The 16,456-nt window shown below is 49.3% G+C and overlaps 1 protein-coding gene across 2 annotated transcripts in view; it reads right to left on the bottom strand.

Annotated features, from left to right (window-relative positions):
- The window catches only part of Ncaph (non-SMC condensin I complex subunit H), a 34,872-nt gene extending 18,777 nt beyond the window's left edge, over nucleotides 1-16,095 (bottom strand). Inside the window, exons 1-9 of one of the 2 annotated variants that reach the window (XM_040270743.2) lie at nucleotides 15,989-16,095; nucleotides 9,140-9,359; nucleotides 8,907-8,997; nucleotides 7,890-7,982; nucleotides 7,049-7,187; nucleotides 6,096-6,220; nucleotides 3,709-3,898; nucleotides 2,380-2,471; nucleotides 1,390-1,595 (exon numbers count right to left, since the gene is read on the bottom strand). In XM_040270743.2, the coding sequence (XP_040126677.2) occupies nucleotides 1,390-1,595; nucleotides 2,380-2,471; nucleotides 3,709-3,898; nucleotides 6,096-6,220; nucleotides 7,049-7,187; nucleotides 7,890-7,982; nucleotides 8,907-8,997; nucleotides 9,140-9,359; nucleotides 15,989-16,007 (1,175 nt within the window). In that variant the 5' untranslated portion in view covers nucleotides 16,008-16,095. Of the gene's footprint in view, nucleotides 1-1,389; nucleotides 1,596-2,379; nucleotides 2,472-3,708; nucleotides 3,899-6,095; nucleotides 6,221-7,048; nucleotides 7,188-7,889; nucleotides 7,983-8,906; nucleotides 8,998-9,139; nucleotides 9,378-15,988 lie in introns of both variants that reach the window. The other variant, XM_040270742.2, reaches the window with a different exon arrangement.
- Between the last annotated feature and the right edge of the window lie 361 nt (nucleotides 16,096-16,456).

The raw sequence follows: 16,456 nt of genomic DNA, 5'->3' as shown, positions 1-16,456 counted from the left end.
AAGAAGTAAAAAGCCCCAGAAGGCAAAGACGCTGCCACGTGACACAGCTCTCTATGGCAGGCCCAGATTTAGTCCAGTCAAACACTGATGAGCTCCTGGGAAAGGCCAGCCTCATGCTGAGGGGAGGGGACTGAAGGACAGAAAAATCCCAGACCAGAGCCACAGCATCCTGCCCGCATTCACTCAGCAGGACAGCCTAAGGTTCAGTGCTGTTGACACCATGTGAGAAACAGAGCTGTTCCGAATACAGCAGGAAACACCTTCCAAAACCAAGTGGAGTCAGGCAGCCCCCATCACCCTCAGGCCCTCAGATGTCACCTCACTGTTCAGAAAACGAGACAGCTTTTCTCTGACATATGACAATGACATTGAGAGCTCATCCCACTGACCTGTGGACCACTTCTCACTTTGGGGAAGACAGGGTAGGAACAGCGTAGGCCTCAGCTGAGTCAACCCCACAAGTCAGAAGAGCAGGCTAACAGACGGAGATGGTGGTTCTGCCTCAAGGTGCCACATGTTGAGCCCCCAGACTTCTCAGGTTCTGAGAGACACTATCAATCTAACTATTTGTGACTGACAAACCAAACTCAAGGAAAATCTCACCCTTCAGGCAGGCAAGCAGAGCTCCCAGTGGGATGCCTGCCTCGGGAGAATCACACTGAAGGACCCTGAGGTGTCATCCAAATACTCCACCTGGCTGTCCCCAACCCCAGGCTGGCAAGCTGTGGTGGTAGGCACAGGAATTCGTAGAGGGACCATTCCCACTAATCCTGGGGTCTCTCCAGGCTCTTCTGGGACCTCCAACAGCCCTCCGCCGTGACAGGCTTATCTTAGGATGCTTACTCAGGTAATCACAAGTCTAAATTACCAACAACCCTCCTCCTCGCCTCTGCTCTCCCCACAGGGCACTGCTGTATTTATTCTGTCCTTCCCTTGCCCAGCTAGTTGCCTACCTGGAAGGTGACTACCCAGCCCTCTCTGCGTGCCTTTTTCCATAAGCAACACATACCTGCTTCTACCTGTCACTGATCCACAGTGACATGGCCAAAAGCTGGCCCAGGTGCAACGAGAAAGGAAGTGCCCCATCTGCTCCCAAAATGCAGGTGGTGATGACAGACACAAGGCAGTAGCTCCCAGTGCCAGGGGGCACTCTCCAGCGCTGCATGCCCGTTCCAATCCTTACAAACTCCTGGACATTGATTTTGTAACCAAAGTGGCTTAGCCAACACACAATGCCAGGTGTGACCTGAGTCAGCTCTGTGGCTCAGCTGATGTGTGCAGCCGAACACGACAGCTCAGCCAATCAGGGAAGAGGTCAGATGCCTCACAGGAGACCGTGAGGAAGGGGCGGCTGTGGCCTGGGAACGTCTGGGACCCTGAGAGCCTTACTGGCAGCTCTGGACTTGGCAGGGCTCCTTCCAGCTCCGGAGCTCCTCGTGGTCCCCAGCTGAGGTGTGCTCGGGCTCATCGTTGGCATCAAAGTTGTCCTCCAGGGGCCCATCAAGGAAGTCCCCACAGCCACTCTCCTCCATCTCAGCATTGACATCAAATACCTGGTCATTCTTCTTGAACTTGTCTACCAGGGCTGACACAGACTGCAGGGACAAAAGAGGGCTCTCAAGCTCCCCTCATTCCTCTGGCCACCCAAATTCACCCCCGGAAAAGGAGACATCCCACCCCCAAACTCATTTCCAGCCTTCTCCCCAGCATGCCCCCACCCACTTCCTGGGGCCAGCGTCCTCACAGGAGAGAAACACTGAGGAAGTTTAGCCCGTGCAGCAGGATGAAGCCGTACTGCTGCGGGCACATTTTGTAAAACATGAAACAGGAATCTGCAACCATCAGCTGTATGTTTGGAAAAACAGTTTTCCATGGAGTTCATTTACTTTGGAAGTTGTAGTAAGTAGGCTAAAGGCAGCCGTGCTAAAAATACACGGAGGAAGCTGTACACATGACCATTTCTCAGGAAACTGCGTGCCAAGGGACTCAGCCCCAAAGAGCAGGAAATGCCTCGAGTTGACGGCTGCCTGAGAGCCCAGAGGCCACAGAACAACCACGTTCAAGAGCACATCTAGTAAAGAGTGCTCATTCATGAATGGCAGGGCGGCCACTCCAGGGAGCAGCAAGGGAACGTGCAGCGGATCCCAGAATTCACCCAGCTGCAGCAGGGTCCCATGGGGTTCTCAGCCCCACCCTGACCCGCCCCAATTTTTTTCCCTAAAGAAGTGCCAAAGGAAATATTTTCTGTACTCCTGGCTAAATAAAAATGATGCCACAGTTTTGGTTCCCACGGGGCAGAACTAATCTTGGGCCATCTAACTGAAACCACAAGTGCTGGAGACACGCCCAGAGCCTTCGAAGTCCCACAGCTGACCATACCTCATTATGTGTCTCGCTGTCCCACTTTGTGAACTGGAACCCAGCCAGGGAAGGACAGAGCTGGCCATTTTCCACACACTGCTGCAGAGGCGCTGGGGAGGACACCGAGATCAGGATTAGAGGGGGTCAAGCACATTCTTCAGTCCCTTTGGAATGACACTGAGTGGCACAGCAGGATGAGGCGGTCGCCTCACTGCTGCCCAGCAGGAGCTGGAGTGCCAGTGCTGGCTGGCTGCTGGCCTCTGGGGGTGCACGCTCCATGGAGCAAGCAGGGGCACAGGTGCATGCCCAGACCAGGGTCAGGCTACGCTGCCTTCCAGGAGTTAGTCAAACGCTGAAGAGAAACCCAAAGCACAGATGTCTGGTTATGAAATGAGCTCATTGGGAAACCGAACACCCTTCCTCTTTTCTTTTCTTTTTTTTTTTTTTTAAATACTGATTTTTTAATTATAGGTGGACATCTTAATTTTATTTTTATGTGGTGCTGAGGATCAAACCCGGGGCCTCACACATGGTAGGCAAGCACGCTACCTTTGAGCACAACCCCAGTCCCACCCTTCCCCTTAAAACACACCAAGTACATGAACAATCATGTAATGGTGCTTATTTTTAGTCCCAAGCTGATGACCTACCCCAGAGCACCACAGCCCCAGCTGAGAGTATAAAGGAGGAAAAGAGATTGTTAGTCCAAATGTAGGCAAAGAACAGAAAGAACAAGCACAGGGGAGCCAGCCGCAAAGCCCTTCCCAAACAGGGAGGACCGACCACATTCAACCCATAGAAACCAGCATAGGCCTGCCCTGCACACAGCCAGCTCCCCTACTACGTCTGCAGGAGACCCCTGGATGGGGGGAGCGGGAAGGGCGTTAAAACTTGCCAAGTCAGTGTAACAGGGCAGGTCAGTTCTTAGACTGCCACAGGATCTGGAAACGATTTCCAATGCCCTCTTCTCCTTGGGACCCCCTGGACTGGTAATAAACAAGAACGGGGCCTCTCTGGCTAGACAGAGTGCCCGTTAAGCCCACTTCTCACGTTCTGTCACACTCCAGGGTGAGCCCGTGACCGTGGGAGCTTGCTGCAAACAGTGGGCCCCTGAGGTGCCGGCACACAGGGCAGAGTGGCAACGGCTACTGTTAGACTCCATGCTGGGAGGGGAACAGTGAGTGGGTCGCCAGGCACCGCCTAAAGGACACCCATTTTGGCATTGCAGAGGCACTTTACGGTAACATAAGGAAGTGACATCAGAGTGCCATGGGCGCTCTCAGCACCGCTGTGGAGAAGCTCCTGAGAAGGCTGAAGGCCCTAGGGAAAAGCACAACTCAGACTTACCTTTGAGGTCTGTCATTTCTACCCAGCCTAAATCTGGCAACTCGAGAGGCTCTGCGGTGGAGAGGCTCTGGATGTCAGAAGGAAAGAGTAGCTCGCTCCTGTAGTCACAGCAGTGGAGGGAGGAGAGGAACACCCCTGCAGTGCTGCACTCGTCGAATGAGGCTGCGGTCTTCTGAAACATGGGATCGACCTGAACAGGAGAACACGGACACTCAAGCATCAGCTGTGCAGCCAGAAGCAGCAGGACTCAGCATGGGACCTGCTCATCTGCAGGAGGGTGCACAGGGATCAAAGTGTACAGTGGCTCCCTAACTGATCAGCTAAAGTCCCAGTTGCCCAGAAAGGGCTCTGTGTAGTCAGAGGGCTAAATGTAATCTGCTCCAGGTGATCACATGTGGTGACAGGCACATGTGTCCACCTGTTCATACACAGGACACCTGGACAGGTAACTACCAGTCACTGCCGCTCCCAACAGCTACTTCTAAAATGCCCAGTGTGAAAGAATAGTATCCCAACAAATTCTGTTAGTTCAAAAAGCCTGTGACAGAGCTAGTCACAAGGTTCTACTGCTGCTCTGAACAGAAATATTTCTTCTTCTTCTTCTTCTTTTTTTTTTGTTCTTGGAGATTGAACCCAGGGGTTCTTTAGTCACTGGGCCACATCCCCAGTCCTCTTTTATTTTTTATTTAGAGAGAGGATCTTGCTAAACTGCTTAGGGCCTCACTAAGTTGCGGAGGCTAGCTTTGAACTTGCTGTCCTCTGCCTCAGCCTCCTGAGCCACTGCACCCACCTAACTCAACCATTTAAAAACAAACCTCTTAACTCTACTTTTCCTTCAATTTGCCACCCCTTATTCTGCTCCCGTTTGCAGCAAGACTCTTCAAAACCACCACCTGTACTCAGTATCTTCCTTCGCCTCCCCCATTTGTTTTCCTGAAAGAATACTAAAAGAATAGTAACACGAATCTGTGTCACTTCCACCTCAATTCCCCAATGGATAACATTTCACAAATGCTCACAAGACACTGGCCTGTGGACAGTTACTAAGCGATTACAGCCTCTCAGTCTGACCTTCCTGTTCTCTTTCATGCAGGGCTGGAACATTTTGGCTTGGCCAGCAGCTGTCAGGCTCAGCCAACAGGGGGCGCTAGAGGAAGCCTGCGGGGCGTGAACAGCCCTGTTCACCTGATGTGCCAGCAGTGCTATTCCGCACAGCAGCAGCTGAGTCCAATCTGGCGTCTCTCAGACTCAAGAGAGCGGGCCTACTGTGTACCCTCAGAGCTCCTAGCATGGGCCAGCAATGCCCTCCTCAGAGGTCTGGGTCCTGGGCCTCAGCCCCTCCTCCAAACCCAGAGACTGGCCCCACAGCACCCTTCCAGGAGGACCCCCCTCCAAGCGCACCAATGGGCTCAGGCTGCCGCTGGGTCAGAGCCGTTCCCCAAAGGGCAACACTTTCTCATTTGGAGACCACACTTTCCATTGTCCTCCTACTGGGTATTTCTTCAGCTCTCAGAAGTCCTGAGAGCAGGGTAGCCCAGAGCTCAGCCCTTTCCCCTGTCTTATAACATTAACTACCATTTATGAGCGCTGTGAAGGTAGAGAAAGAAGCAGCCCAGGCCACTGCTGGTGGGAAAGTAAACTTGAGGACAACTGAAATTGGATGTTTCAGAATTTTCTTATAGACACACTCCCAGAAAGGTTCAAAGATAACAAAAATAAAAATGGTTGCTGAAACAAAAAGGTTTTTGTTTGTTTTGCTGGGGATCAAACTCAGGGAGCCACACATGCTCGGCTATGCTCCCAGGCCTGGAACAATGCTGGTAACAGCAGCATTCCAACAACAATTTCTTTGGAACAACACCATTTGTTTAAATTAATGGTTCTAACCACAAATATGTCATCCAAAACTATTTCTTTAAGCATACTATTTAGGATTTGCTAAACAGCAAGGCCATTTAGAGACCTTGGCTTCAAAGCCTAGCTCTCTCACCACAGGTATCCTCTCAGTCCCATTACCGAAGAGCCCTGTGCCTCAGTCACCTCTTTAAGAGTGAACGTGGATGTTGTGAGGACAGGCCTAGGGAGGAATACGGCACCCAGGATGTGTACAGTAAATGTTAGCTATCGTCAATGCCACTGCACATACTTAGAAGTAAAATTCAGTTTTTTATTAGAGTCCTCTTTCTACTCAATAATTCTGAACTACTGAAGCTTGCCACCTTCAGTATGCATTATAAAGCTAAGGGACAATAATGCAGAGATGCCAGCTAAATATTTTACTCCCTGGAGGCTTAAGCCAGCATAGACCAGCAAAGGAGGCTGGGCCCTACCTAGTCTCAGCCGGAGGTACTGAATGAGTCAGAGACCACACTCAGACACTTCCTTACCTCACACTTTCGATCTGCTTCGGAGACATTAAGGTTGTCTATGTTCTGCTCAATGGTCTTGTACGAATGCTTCTTCTTTGGCTTTGAAGCTTTTTTGGTTGTTCCTATTTCAGTAGCACTTCCATCTGAAAGAAGGAAGAAGACTGTACCGCAAGAACTGCTTTGTAGCATGTGGCCAAACTAATGAAGTCAGGTTCTTCAAAACCATAACAACTGCTCATATTTAAACATAAAATTCTCTCAAAGCAACAACTTCTCTAAATCCATAGCTGATGGCAAAACTGAATTACCAGATTTAAGTATCTGGCATCTAATACAAGTTGACTTCCAAAGACGCCCAATGAGAAGCTCCTAGCTGGTGATATTTACTTAACCTTTCCTAAGGAAAACCTAAAAGCTTTTAGAAGGTCCTTCTCCTTGACAAAGAAAAATAACTCCACTGCAGCCCAAAGCAGCCAAGTGGAAGGGAAGCACCAAAAGCCCATAAGAAAGAGTGAAATGATCTGGGTGTGGTGGTGCACACCTGTAATCCCAGCAGCTAGAGAGGCTGAGGCAGGAGGATTGAGAATTCAAAGCCAGCCTCAGCAATGGTAAGGCGCTTAGTAACTCAGTGAGACTCTGTCTCTAAGTAAAATATAAAATAAGGCTGGAGATGTGACTCAGTGTCAAGTGCCCCCCAGTTCAATCCCTGGTACCTGCCTCCCCAAAAAAGAAAAAGCAAAATGATTCCAAAAACACCAGCAATAAGAAGAGTTCCCAGCGAATAAGTTAATTATCCCTGGTGGTGTACTATCTACGCTTTTTTGTGATCTTCTCATGAAAGTCCATATATATTCTTCTGGAAATGTCCATGTCTTCAATAAAATGAAGTAACCAATTTCTTGCAACTTCATTCCAATGTGACTGGTATACCCTAAAAGAAGCACCTTAAGTCTAGATCCCAACCCACACACCTGCACCATGGCCCTCCACTTCTTCCGGAGAAGGTGCATCTTTGCCCAGTCCCCCAAGGACTCTGTACACATCAGCATGGACAGCATCCACCCGCACAGCATAGATCTTGGTGCTGGCATCCAGGGTGCCAGCAGCCACCTAGCCAAATAAGCAGAGCTATGTTCATGAAGAAGCAGAGAAAAGCATTCTGAACAGTTTCGTTAAATATTTACTTGCCCTGTGGAAAAAAAATGACAGAGTTGCCCCCAACACTGATAGGACTAAACACATCTGTCTTCTCTGAATTTCATCAGTTGAGGAAAGAAGGTAAAGTAACCACTATCATGTCTAATCAGGAGGCTCTTGTGTATCTGCAAACACTGTGTTATGTTAAGCATTAGAAATGACCACCACAGGGCTGGGGATGTGGCTCAAGCGGTAGCGCGCTCGCCTGGCATGTGTGCGGCCCGGGTTCGATCCTCAGCACCACATACCAACAAAGATGTTGTGTCCACCAACTAAAAAATAAATATTAAAAATTCTTTCTCTCTCTCCTCTCTCACTCTCTTTAAAAAAAAAAAAAAAGAAATGACCACCACAGGCGTGGTGGCGCACACCTATAATCCCAGAAGCTCAGGAGGCTGAGGTAGGAGGATCATGAGTTCAAAGCCAGCCTTAGCAACTTAGTGAGGCACTAAGCAACTCAGGGAGATCTTGTCTCTAAATTAAATATAAAAATGGGCTGGGGATGTGGCTCAGTGGTTGAGTGCCCCTGAGTTCAAACTCTGGTGCTAAAAACAAAAACAAAAACAAAAAACCACCATTAACCTAGACAGGAGAAAAAGCACATGTCCTTCTTACTTTAAAGTTGGTTGGTTCCGTGTCCTTCTGTTTAAGGATTTCTGACATAAAATCAATCAAGTGCAAGCCAAAAGCATTCTTGGTAGTGATTTTCTGAAAAGAGAAAATTGTAGGAAGATTTGTTATTCATAGACTAGCTTATACAAATAATCCTACTCTGAACATAGGAAGCTAAGTTTCCATACAGGAAAACCCACATCTTGCCACGGATCTCAACAATACAAACACGTGATGACACAGCCAAGCCCACACACACCCTCCTCCTCTGGGGCCTGAAGAGTGAGAGGGCATGCGTCCTGAGGCCTCCTATACACAAGGGGCAAGGTCATGCTCAGATGGACTCTGCTGAGGCAGGTGCCATCCTCATTCCCCCTGAACAGTGGGTGGTGGGGTCCCAGGACACACTGTTAGCTCTGGGGGCTCCCCGTTCACCCTTAGGCCAAGCTGCCTCTCCAGAGGAACTGCAGCAGCAGGCCACTTGCCAGAGAGCACCAAGGCCCACAGGAGACAGTAAAACTACAGCAAGAAACACCTGCACTAGGAAAGTACTGGAGAATAAAAGAATTATCACGGGCTGGTGCTGTGGCTCAGGGGCAGAGCATTCACCTAGTACGTGCGGGGCACAGGGTGCAATCCTCATTACCACATAAAAAGTAAATAAGTAAAATAAAGGTATTGTGTCCAACTACAACTAAAAAATATTTTAAAAAAAATTATCATGCATTCTCCATGCAATCAAGAGAGCTAGAGTGCTGTGATCAAACTGTAAAATCTTGCCAGCGTAATGGGGCACACCTATAATCCTAGTGGCTTGAGAGGCTGAGGTGGGAGGATTGCCAAGTTCAAAGCCAGCCTCAGTAAAAGTGAGGTGCTAAGCAACTCAGTGAGACCCTATTTCTAAATAAAATATAAAATAGGGCTGGGGATGTGGCTTATGGGTTGATGCTCCTGAGTTCAATCCCCAGTACAAAAAACAAAAAATGCAAAATGTTCAATGATAAGCCAGAAAATACTCACGTTCTCAGTGGATAGTTTGATACAAGTGGAGTAATGTTCTGTGATCTGTGTGTTTGTGAATTTCGGTACTGTAGTGGAAGCATCAACACTCCTAAAGGGAAAACAACCAGACACTCTGGCAAGGACTCATGACACCATGAGTTCCCACAACCCAGAACCCATAAGTGATGAGACGCTGGGACCCACAAGCCGAGGGCCACCCAGGAGAGCCCGCTCAGATGTGCACTGCTCACCTGTTGATGGGGGAGGCCAACAGGTGAGGCGAGTCGGCACTGAACTGCAGGTCCAGGACCCGGGAGCGCCTCCGCTGCAGCCGCTCCTTTTCATCGTCATTCTGAGGGAAGTCTTCAAGGTCCGGGGTGACAGGAGTACTGAGCGGGGCCTTTCTGGGCAGAGGCATGGGGCATGCCCGTTCCAAAGGTGAGGGGGCACTGTGGGTGTGTCCACGGGTCTCTGAGGAAGAGCCGTTCACTGTGGTTGGCAGTGAGGGAACGAATGTCTGTCTGGGCCTGGGGGGACTTGATCTGGCTCAGGGCAGAGGCCCACCCCACACCCCACCAAGAACTCTGCCTCCAGTCTGTGATGCCAGACCTCAGAGGTGGGGCTTGGAGGTGGGAGGACAAACATCCCCTGCAGCTATTGTGAATCCAAGTACTGAACAGCAAATAAAGAGGGGACAGAACTGGGCGCAGGACGGTGGCAGAGCGCTGCCAGGCCTGTCCACAGCCCGGTGCAGGTGGATAAGACAAAGCTGCTACTTCTGATCAGCCTACAGGCAGGACTTCAGGGAGACACAGAGGCCTAGCAAGGCTGAAATACAGGCTACTGTCAGGCTGGGTTCCAATCCCAGCTCCTCCAAGTTCTGATGGGGGACAGAGGATGTCACAAATATGTAAAACAAATAGAACATTTCAAAGAAGGGCCCACAGGTCACTTGCTAACTGCAAAGGAAGTCTTTTACAGTGAACGATCAGCAGTCACCACGTTGACACCCTGAAGCTGATTCATCTCCTGATGCTGTACAACATGAAATTCAGAGAATCTTCCGGAAACACTCTAGCCAAAGTTGTTGAACCTGAATCTAACCAAATTTCAGATCTAACTTCCAGTTCATAAGGAAAAAACAGGGGTTAAGGAATAAGCTGAGCCAAGAGCATGCAGATATTTAGGGGAAGCTCATGAAAGCAGAGGGAACAGCAAACACAAAGGTGGCACCGCGTGGGCAGTGAGGAGCAGCGGTCGCAGGAGCCGCAGGGTAGCACCAGAGGTTAACGGGGGCAGACCCTCCAGGGCTGGGGAGCAGAAGCACCAGTCAGGACAAGGGAAGGACAATTACTCACAGGCCATCTGGAGGAAGTGGAAAGGGATGGGACGATGAGAAGAATAGTGACCTAACCTGGGCTTCCAGGGGAGCATTCTGGCTCCATGCAGAGGACAGACTGAGCGGGGAGTGAGAACAGGGAGCAGGAAGGAAGGCCAGCTAGGAGGCAACTGCCAACAACCAGAGGTGGCAGTGAGCTGAGCAACACTGGACAGCGTGTCCAGACAGGGCCAGCATGACTTCCTGACGGATTAAGTGTGGGTCATGAAGACCCAAGGCTAATTCTAATGTTGTTCTGAACAACCGATGAAACGGACTTGCCAGGATCGGAGAGGGAAGACGGAGAAGCACACTGCGGGCAGGGAGGGGGACTGAGGCGCCAGGCCTGGCGTGCTTACGAGGCATCCAGTGGCCAGACACTGGACAACTAACCCATAGTCCAGGGAAAAGTCCCCAGTTAGATATGTGAATTTGGGAGTCCTGAGCACACACAGGGTATTCAAAGCCATGAAACCAGATGCTCACTGAAGAAGTAAGAGAAGAGAAAGACGAGCAGCGTCCAAGACAGACTTGAGAAAAAAACAGCAAGAGACGGGGAAGGGGCAACTACGAGGAGAGAGGAGAGCAGGAGGAGGGAGCCTTCTAAAACCAGGCGAGAAGAGGTCGAGGAGAGGAAGGAGCTGTGAGCTAGTCGATTGTGGCTGACAGGTCAGATTAGATGAGGACTCAGATGACCACTGTGTCTGCAACCTAGAGGTCACTGGACTGAACCAAGCAGTGCTTTTTTTTTTTTTTTTTTTTTTTTTGAGACAGGGTCTTGCTAAGTTGCTTAGGGCCTAGCTAAGTTGCTGAGGCTGGCTTTGAACTTACGATCCTCCTGCCTCAGCCTGCTGAGCCACTAGAATTACAGGCATGCGCCATCATACCTGGCTAGAGATCTTGACATGAGCAGTTTTCCTAGAGAAAAGGGAAGAAGCTAGGGTGGATAGAGGAGAGGGTAGGAGAAGAGGAACCAGAGGCAGCCAACAGATGAGATTTTCAGGACTGGAAAACAAAGGAGGGAGGTTAGAAAAGGGGTCAAGAAAGCAATTTCAACATGAAAAACCACCACCAAACTCAACAAGGTAGAAAGAATAAAGCAAAGACAGTACCAGTTTTCTAGCACTACTGAAACAAACCACCACACATAGCCAGGAGCAGTGGTGCACACCTGCAATCCCAGCGGCTCAGTAGGCTGAGGCAGGAGGATACGAGTTCAAATCCAGCCTCAGCAATAGCGAGGCACTAAGCAACTAAGTGAGACCCTGTCTCTAAATAAAAAATACAAAATAGGGCTGGGAGGTGGCTCAATGGTCAAGTGCAGTGAGTTCAATTCCTAGCACCAAAAAAAAAAAAAAAAGCCCACATATTCTTCAGGTTTGGGGTCAGAAGTCTAAAATCAAGGTATTAGCAGGGTGGCACACCTTCTGGAGGCTTTAATGAGGAATTTGTTCTTTCATTTTTCAAGAAGCCTCTAGAATCTGTCTATATCCCTTGGTTCCTGGTCCCTTTCTTTAAAAAAAAATATTTTTTAGTTATAGGTGGACACAATATCTTATTTTATTTTTAAGAGGTGCTGAGGATCAAAGCCAGTGCCTCACACATCTGCTAGGCAAGCACTCTACCTCTGAGCCCCAACCCCAGTCCCTGGTTCCTTCCTTTTATCACTCCAATCCCTTGTTCCTATCATCACATCTTCTCTGACTCTGACCCTTCTACCTCCTCTTATAAGGACCAGTGTGATTACACTAGGTCCACCCAGATGACCCAGGGTCCTTTCACTTCAAGACCTCTAACTTCACCACATCTTCAAAGTTCCTTTCCACAGACATGGACGATAACACATTCACAGGGTCTGGAAACCTTGGGGCCATTACTCGCCTACAACAGGGATATCACAAAAGGAAGGATAAAAATGACTGAACGACATTCTCAAATACACAAAGGAGTGGGCTTTGTGAAGAGCAGAGCGAGTCCAGCCCCATCATAGGAGGGATGGCAGGGTACACATGCAGGAGCATGCAGGAGAGCAGGAAAACACAGAAGACAGGTGCATGCAGGGGAGCAGGAGCATGCAGGGTACCGATAAGCATACAAGGGAGCAGGAGCATGCAGGGTACACAGAAGCATGCAGGGGAGCAGGAGCATGCAGGAAAGCAAGAGCAGTGGTGGACCTGCCTCATTCTATCTTGATCGCCCTTATCTTCCCTGTACAATAGGGACAAGTAGAATCAAAAAATTTAGCAGCCGAGGGGAGGGCGGGAAGAGGGTGCTGGAGATCTGAGGAGAAGGGAAGATCTGAGTAGTCAGTCATCTAGGAGTAGGAGAGTGAATGAACCAGGAAATACAGCGTGACTGCTGGGCAGCTCAGGGTCCCCTTGAAACCACTCAGTAGGTCACAGCCCTGCTGTTCTCTTACCACTACCTGGTGTGTGGAGGCAGGTGCCATCCTCAGGTGCGCAGAATAGGCCGAGCTTGAATTAATCAGCAGAGTGACCTTGTGGAGCAGTGTACGGAAGCAGGAGGAAGGCAAGGAAAAGGTGCCAATTATATGGACTGATAGGGAGGTAATCAAGGTAAAGAGGGGAACAATGGCACGGCAAAGCTGAGGGATGGTAAACAGCAGAAGCACACAGGGCCACTGGATAAAAAGACGCTTAGAGTAAGGGGCATAAAAGAACATAGGCTAAAAAGACAGGGTGGTACTTGAGAAGTGGGGTACTTTCTGTGGGCATAGCTCAGCAGTGGAGCCTTTGTTTAGGATACACAAAGCCCTGGGTTTGAAACCCCAGTACCACACAGTGACATGCCTGTAATCCCAGCTACCTGGGGAGCTGATGCAGGAGGATTGCCAAATTCAAGGCCACCCTGGATCCAGGGTGGAAAGACGCTGTCTCAAATCAAAAAAGGGCTGGGAATGCAGTTTAGTGGTAGACTGTTCCTGAGTTCAACTCCCAGTACTGCAAAAAAAAAAATTAAGGAACTTAAAACTGAGGTGATGGGCTGGCGAAGTTATTGTTAATGACAAGATCTAGGGTGTGACTATGGTAGTGAGTGGCTGTGACCTACTGTATTAGGGCAGGCTTATGACCCCTGGATGAGAGAAAGATGAAGGAACTCAGAAGATGTTTCTAGGTGGGAAGTTTCCAGATTTAAAAATCAGAAGGCCTTGCTTTATCCCCACTTCATCACTGACTAGTTGGTGAAATTTTAAGCAAGCAATTGCTCCAAGAATGTGCTTGTTCACCTCCCCAAATAAGACTAAGAACACAGAGCAGGCAGGGAGTGTAGCTCAGGGGTAGAACACTTGCCCAGCATGTGAAAAGCCCAAGGTTCCATCCCCAGCAACACACACCCATCTTAGCTGGTTCAAAATTGCTGATTCCGGGGCTGGGGTTGTGGCTCAGAGGTAAAGTGCTCCTCTAGCATGTGTGAGGCATTAGATTCGATCCTCAGCACCACATGAAAATAAAATAAAGATATTGTATCCACCTATAACTGAAAAATAAATATTTTAAAAATATTTTTAAAAATTGATGATTCCAAAGTGATATACAATAAACATGAAATGGCTGCCCATGTGAGGAGGAGGGAATAGGATTGATGAGTAGGTATAAAAGGGAATAAATACAAGAATCTCCCGGGTTGGGGATATAGCTCAGTTGGTAGAGTGCTTTGCTAGCATGCACAAGACCCTGGGTTCAATCCCCAGCACCACAAAGAAAAAAAAAATTATCTTGGGCTGGGATCGTGGCTCAGTGGTAGAGTGCTTGCCTGGTATGTGTGAGGCCCTGGGTTTGATTCTCAACACCGCGTATAAATAAAGGCCCATCAACAACTAAAAAAATATATATATTAAAAAAAAAAAAAAGAATCTCAGATGCTCCCCTGACGGCTTCCCACAAGTTGGAGAGTATATTTAATGTAACTATCACCTGAGTCCAAAACAAAAGTCAAAATAGAAAGGAGATAAGAAACATTTTTAGGGACAAAATCAAGAGTACTCGTGATGAGCTGGGAGCAGTGGTGCATGCCTATAATCCCAATGGCTTGGGAGACTGAGGCAGGAGGACTGAGGCAGGAGTGTTATAAGTTCAAAAGCCAACCTCAGCAACTGCGTGAGACCCTGTCTCCCATTTAAAAATTAAAGGGGTTGGGGATGTGGATCAGTGGTTAAGTGCCTCTGGGGTCAACCTCCAATACTTAAAAAAAGTTCTTGTGACTGTTTAGTTGTGACTGTTTACATGTGGGCACTGCAGAGTAAGGAAGGGAACTGGACCTTGGGAAAACAGATCTTAGCAGAAATAAAGAGGAAAACTTGAAAATTAGAAACATGCTTTAATTCTCCTAATCTTCTTTCCCTGATTTCTCTTTGCCTCTAACATGCATCCATCCATTCAACGCATCATTACCAAGTGCACATACTTCCTGTGTTTATGTCCTCATCTGTTTTCAACCCCTCTGGTCAGACTCCATCCTTACCACTTCATGAAAACAGTCTTGCCATGGTCAGCTGAAACACCCATGCTGTCAAACACTGTGGCACTTCTCAGGCCTCATGGCTCTTGAGACTGAGCAGCATTTGAAATACCTGATGATCCTTTCTTTCTTTAAACACTCTTAGCTTCTATGATACCACTGCCTTTTGAGTTTTTCCAGCACTTCTCCTGTGCAGTTTCTGAATGCTGGTACTGGGTGTACTCTCTACAAGGTTCTCCTAGTGATCTCACCTGCCCATATGGTTTTATGATCTAGACGGTGATGATGATACGTGTATGGATTTATTTCTCAGTCATCAGTCACACCTCTGAATGCCAAATCCTTATCCAAGTGACTATGGATTCTTTGACTTCAGTGTCTCTGGGGTAAGTCACACTTACTATGTCCAAAATATTAATTTATTTCCAATCTTCTTACAAAGACCTTCCAGGCCCTGCCCACCTGTCCAACCTCATTCACTAATCTTAATCACAATGTTTTAGTTAGGCCCTAGTGAAAGCTAGGATCAATCTTCCCTGTTCATTTTGCACATGCTTCTGCCTGGAACACTTAAAATCTTTCTTGAGGGGCTGTGGATGTAGCTCAGTAGCATAGTACTTGCCTGCTTGCCTAGCTTCCATAAGGTCCTAGGTTCAATTCCCAGCACCACAAAATAGAAGAAAACAAAAAAAAAAAATTTCCCTAATCTACAGAAACCTCACACTATTCTAGTCTCGATCACAGCACTAAACCTCATCTGTTAACTATTTAGTGTATTGTTTGTCTCCTAAACTAGAAAACAGATCCAAGAGGGCAGGGATCTTATCTGCTGTGTCCCTTATTCCAGCACCTGACAAAGGGTCTGGCGCAAAGGGAGAGACCAATGCTTTTGAATGAATGCAAAAACAAATGCATGAACGCTAAGCAAGAGCTTCCCAATGCCTCCATGAAACTAATTTCTAATCCAAGGAAATCTTTTTAATGGAAACACAGGAGCCCAGGAACCAGCAGCTGGGTGGCCCGCGCGCCCCAGACGCCGGCCGACTCGCGTCCTGATTGGCCGAGCGCTCCCGCCCGGGCCTCCCTTCCCCTCCCTGCCGCCCCGCGCCCGCCCCGCGCCCGCCTCTGCCGGAGCCGCGGACCGAGAACCGGGCTGAGCAGGTCCACACTCCCTCTCGGAACCGCCCGCCGCCTGCCCACCCGGACCGCCGCTCCGCGCCGGGCCTTGTCCGCCAGGCCTCACCTGGGCCTGGGGGTCCCATCTCGCCTCCAGCGTCTCCGGAACTGGGTTTAAATTGCGCGCGCTGAAACGCCCAGCGCTCAAACGGCCGTGTGACGTCACTAATAGGCGGGGCCTGCGCCTGCGCCTGCGCACACCGCTTTGGTCCGTCACCGAAAAGGGTGTCCGCGGGCTATAAGGGATCGCGGCCACCTGAGTTGGCAGCCGGTGGCCAGCGCCCTGTGAGTGGACGTCAGGCGGTCCGCATGAGAACCTTCTCCTCCCCAGCGCTAGTTCGAACTGGGCACCGAGGAGCCAGCGTCGAGCAGGGCGGACACGGGCTTTGTAATGGGGAGGGGGATGACGGTCTCCTAGGAGACCTGTGCTGAGACCAGCAAAGGCAGAGAAGGGATAGAGCAGCTGTGGGACCGAAGTGAGAGGGACCCTATGAGGCGCTTTCCAAGCAGGGAAAGGACGGAGGCAAAATGGGTG

This window comes from Ictidomys tridecemlineatus, chromosome 12, assembly GCF_052094955.1.
Source record: "Ictidomys tridecemlineatus isolate mIctTri1 chromosome 12, mIctTri1.hap1, whole genome shotgun sequence".
Taxonomy (NCBI): Eukaryota; Metazoa; Chordata; class Mammalia; order Rodentia; family Sciuridae; genus Ictidomys; species Ictidomys tridecemlineatus.
The sequence above is the reverse complement of the archived record's forward strand: the minus strand, read 5'-3'. Positions and strand labels throughout refer to the sequence as shown.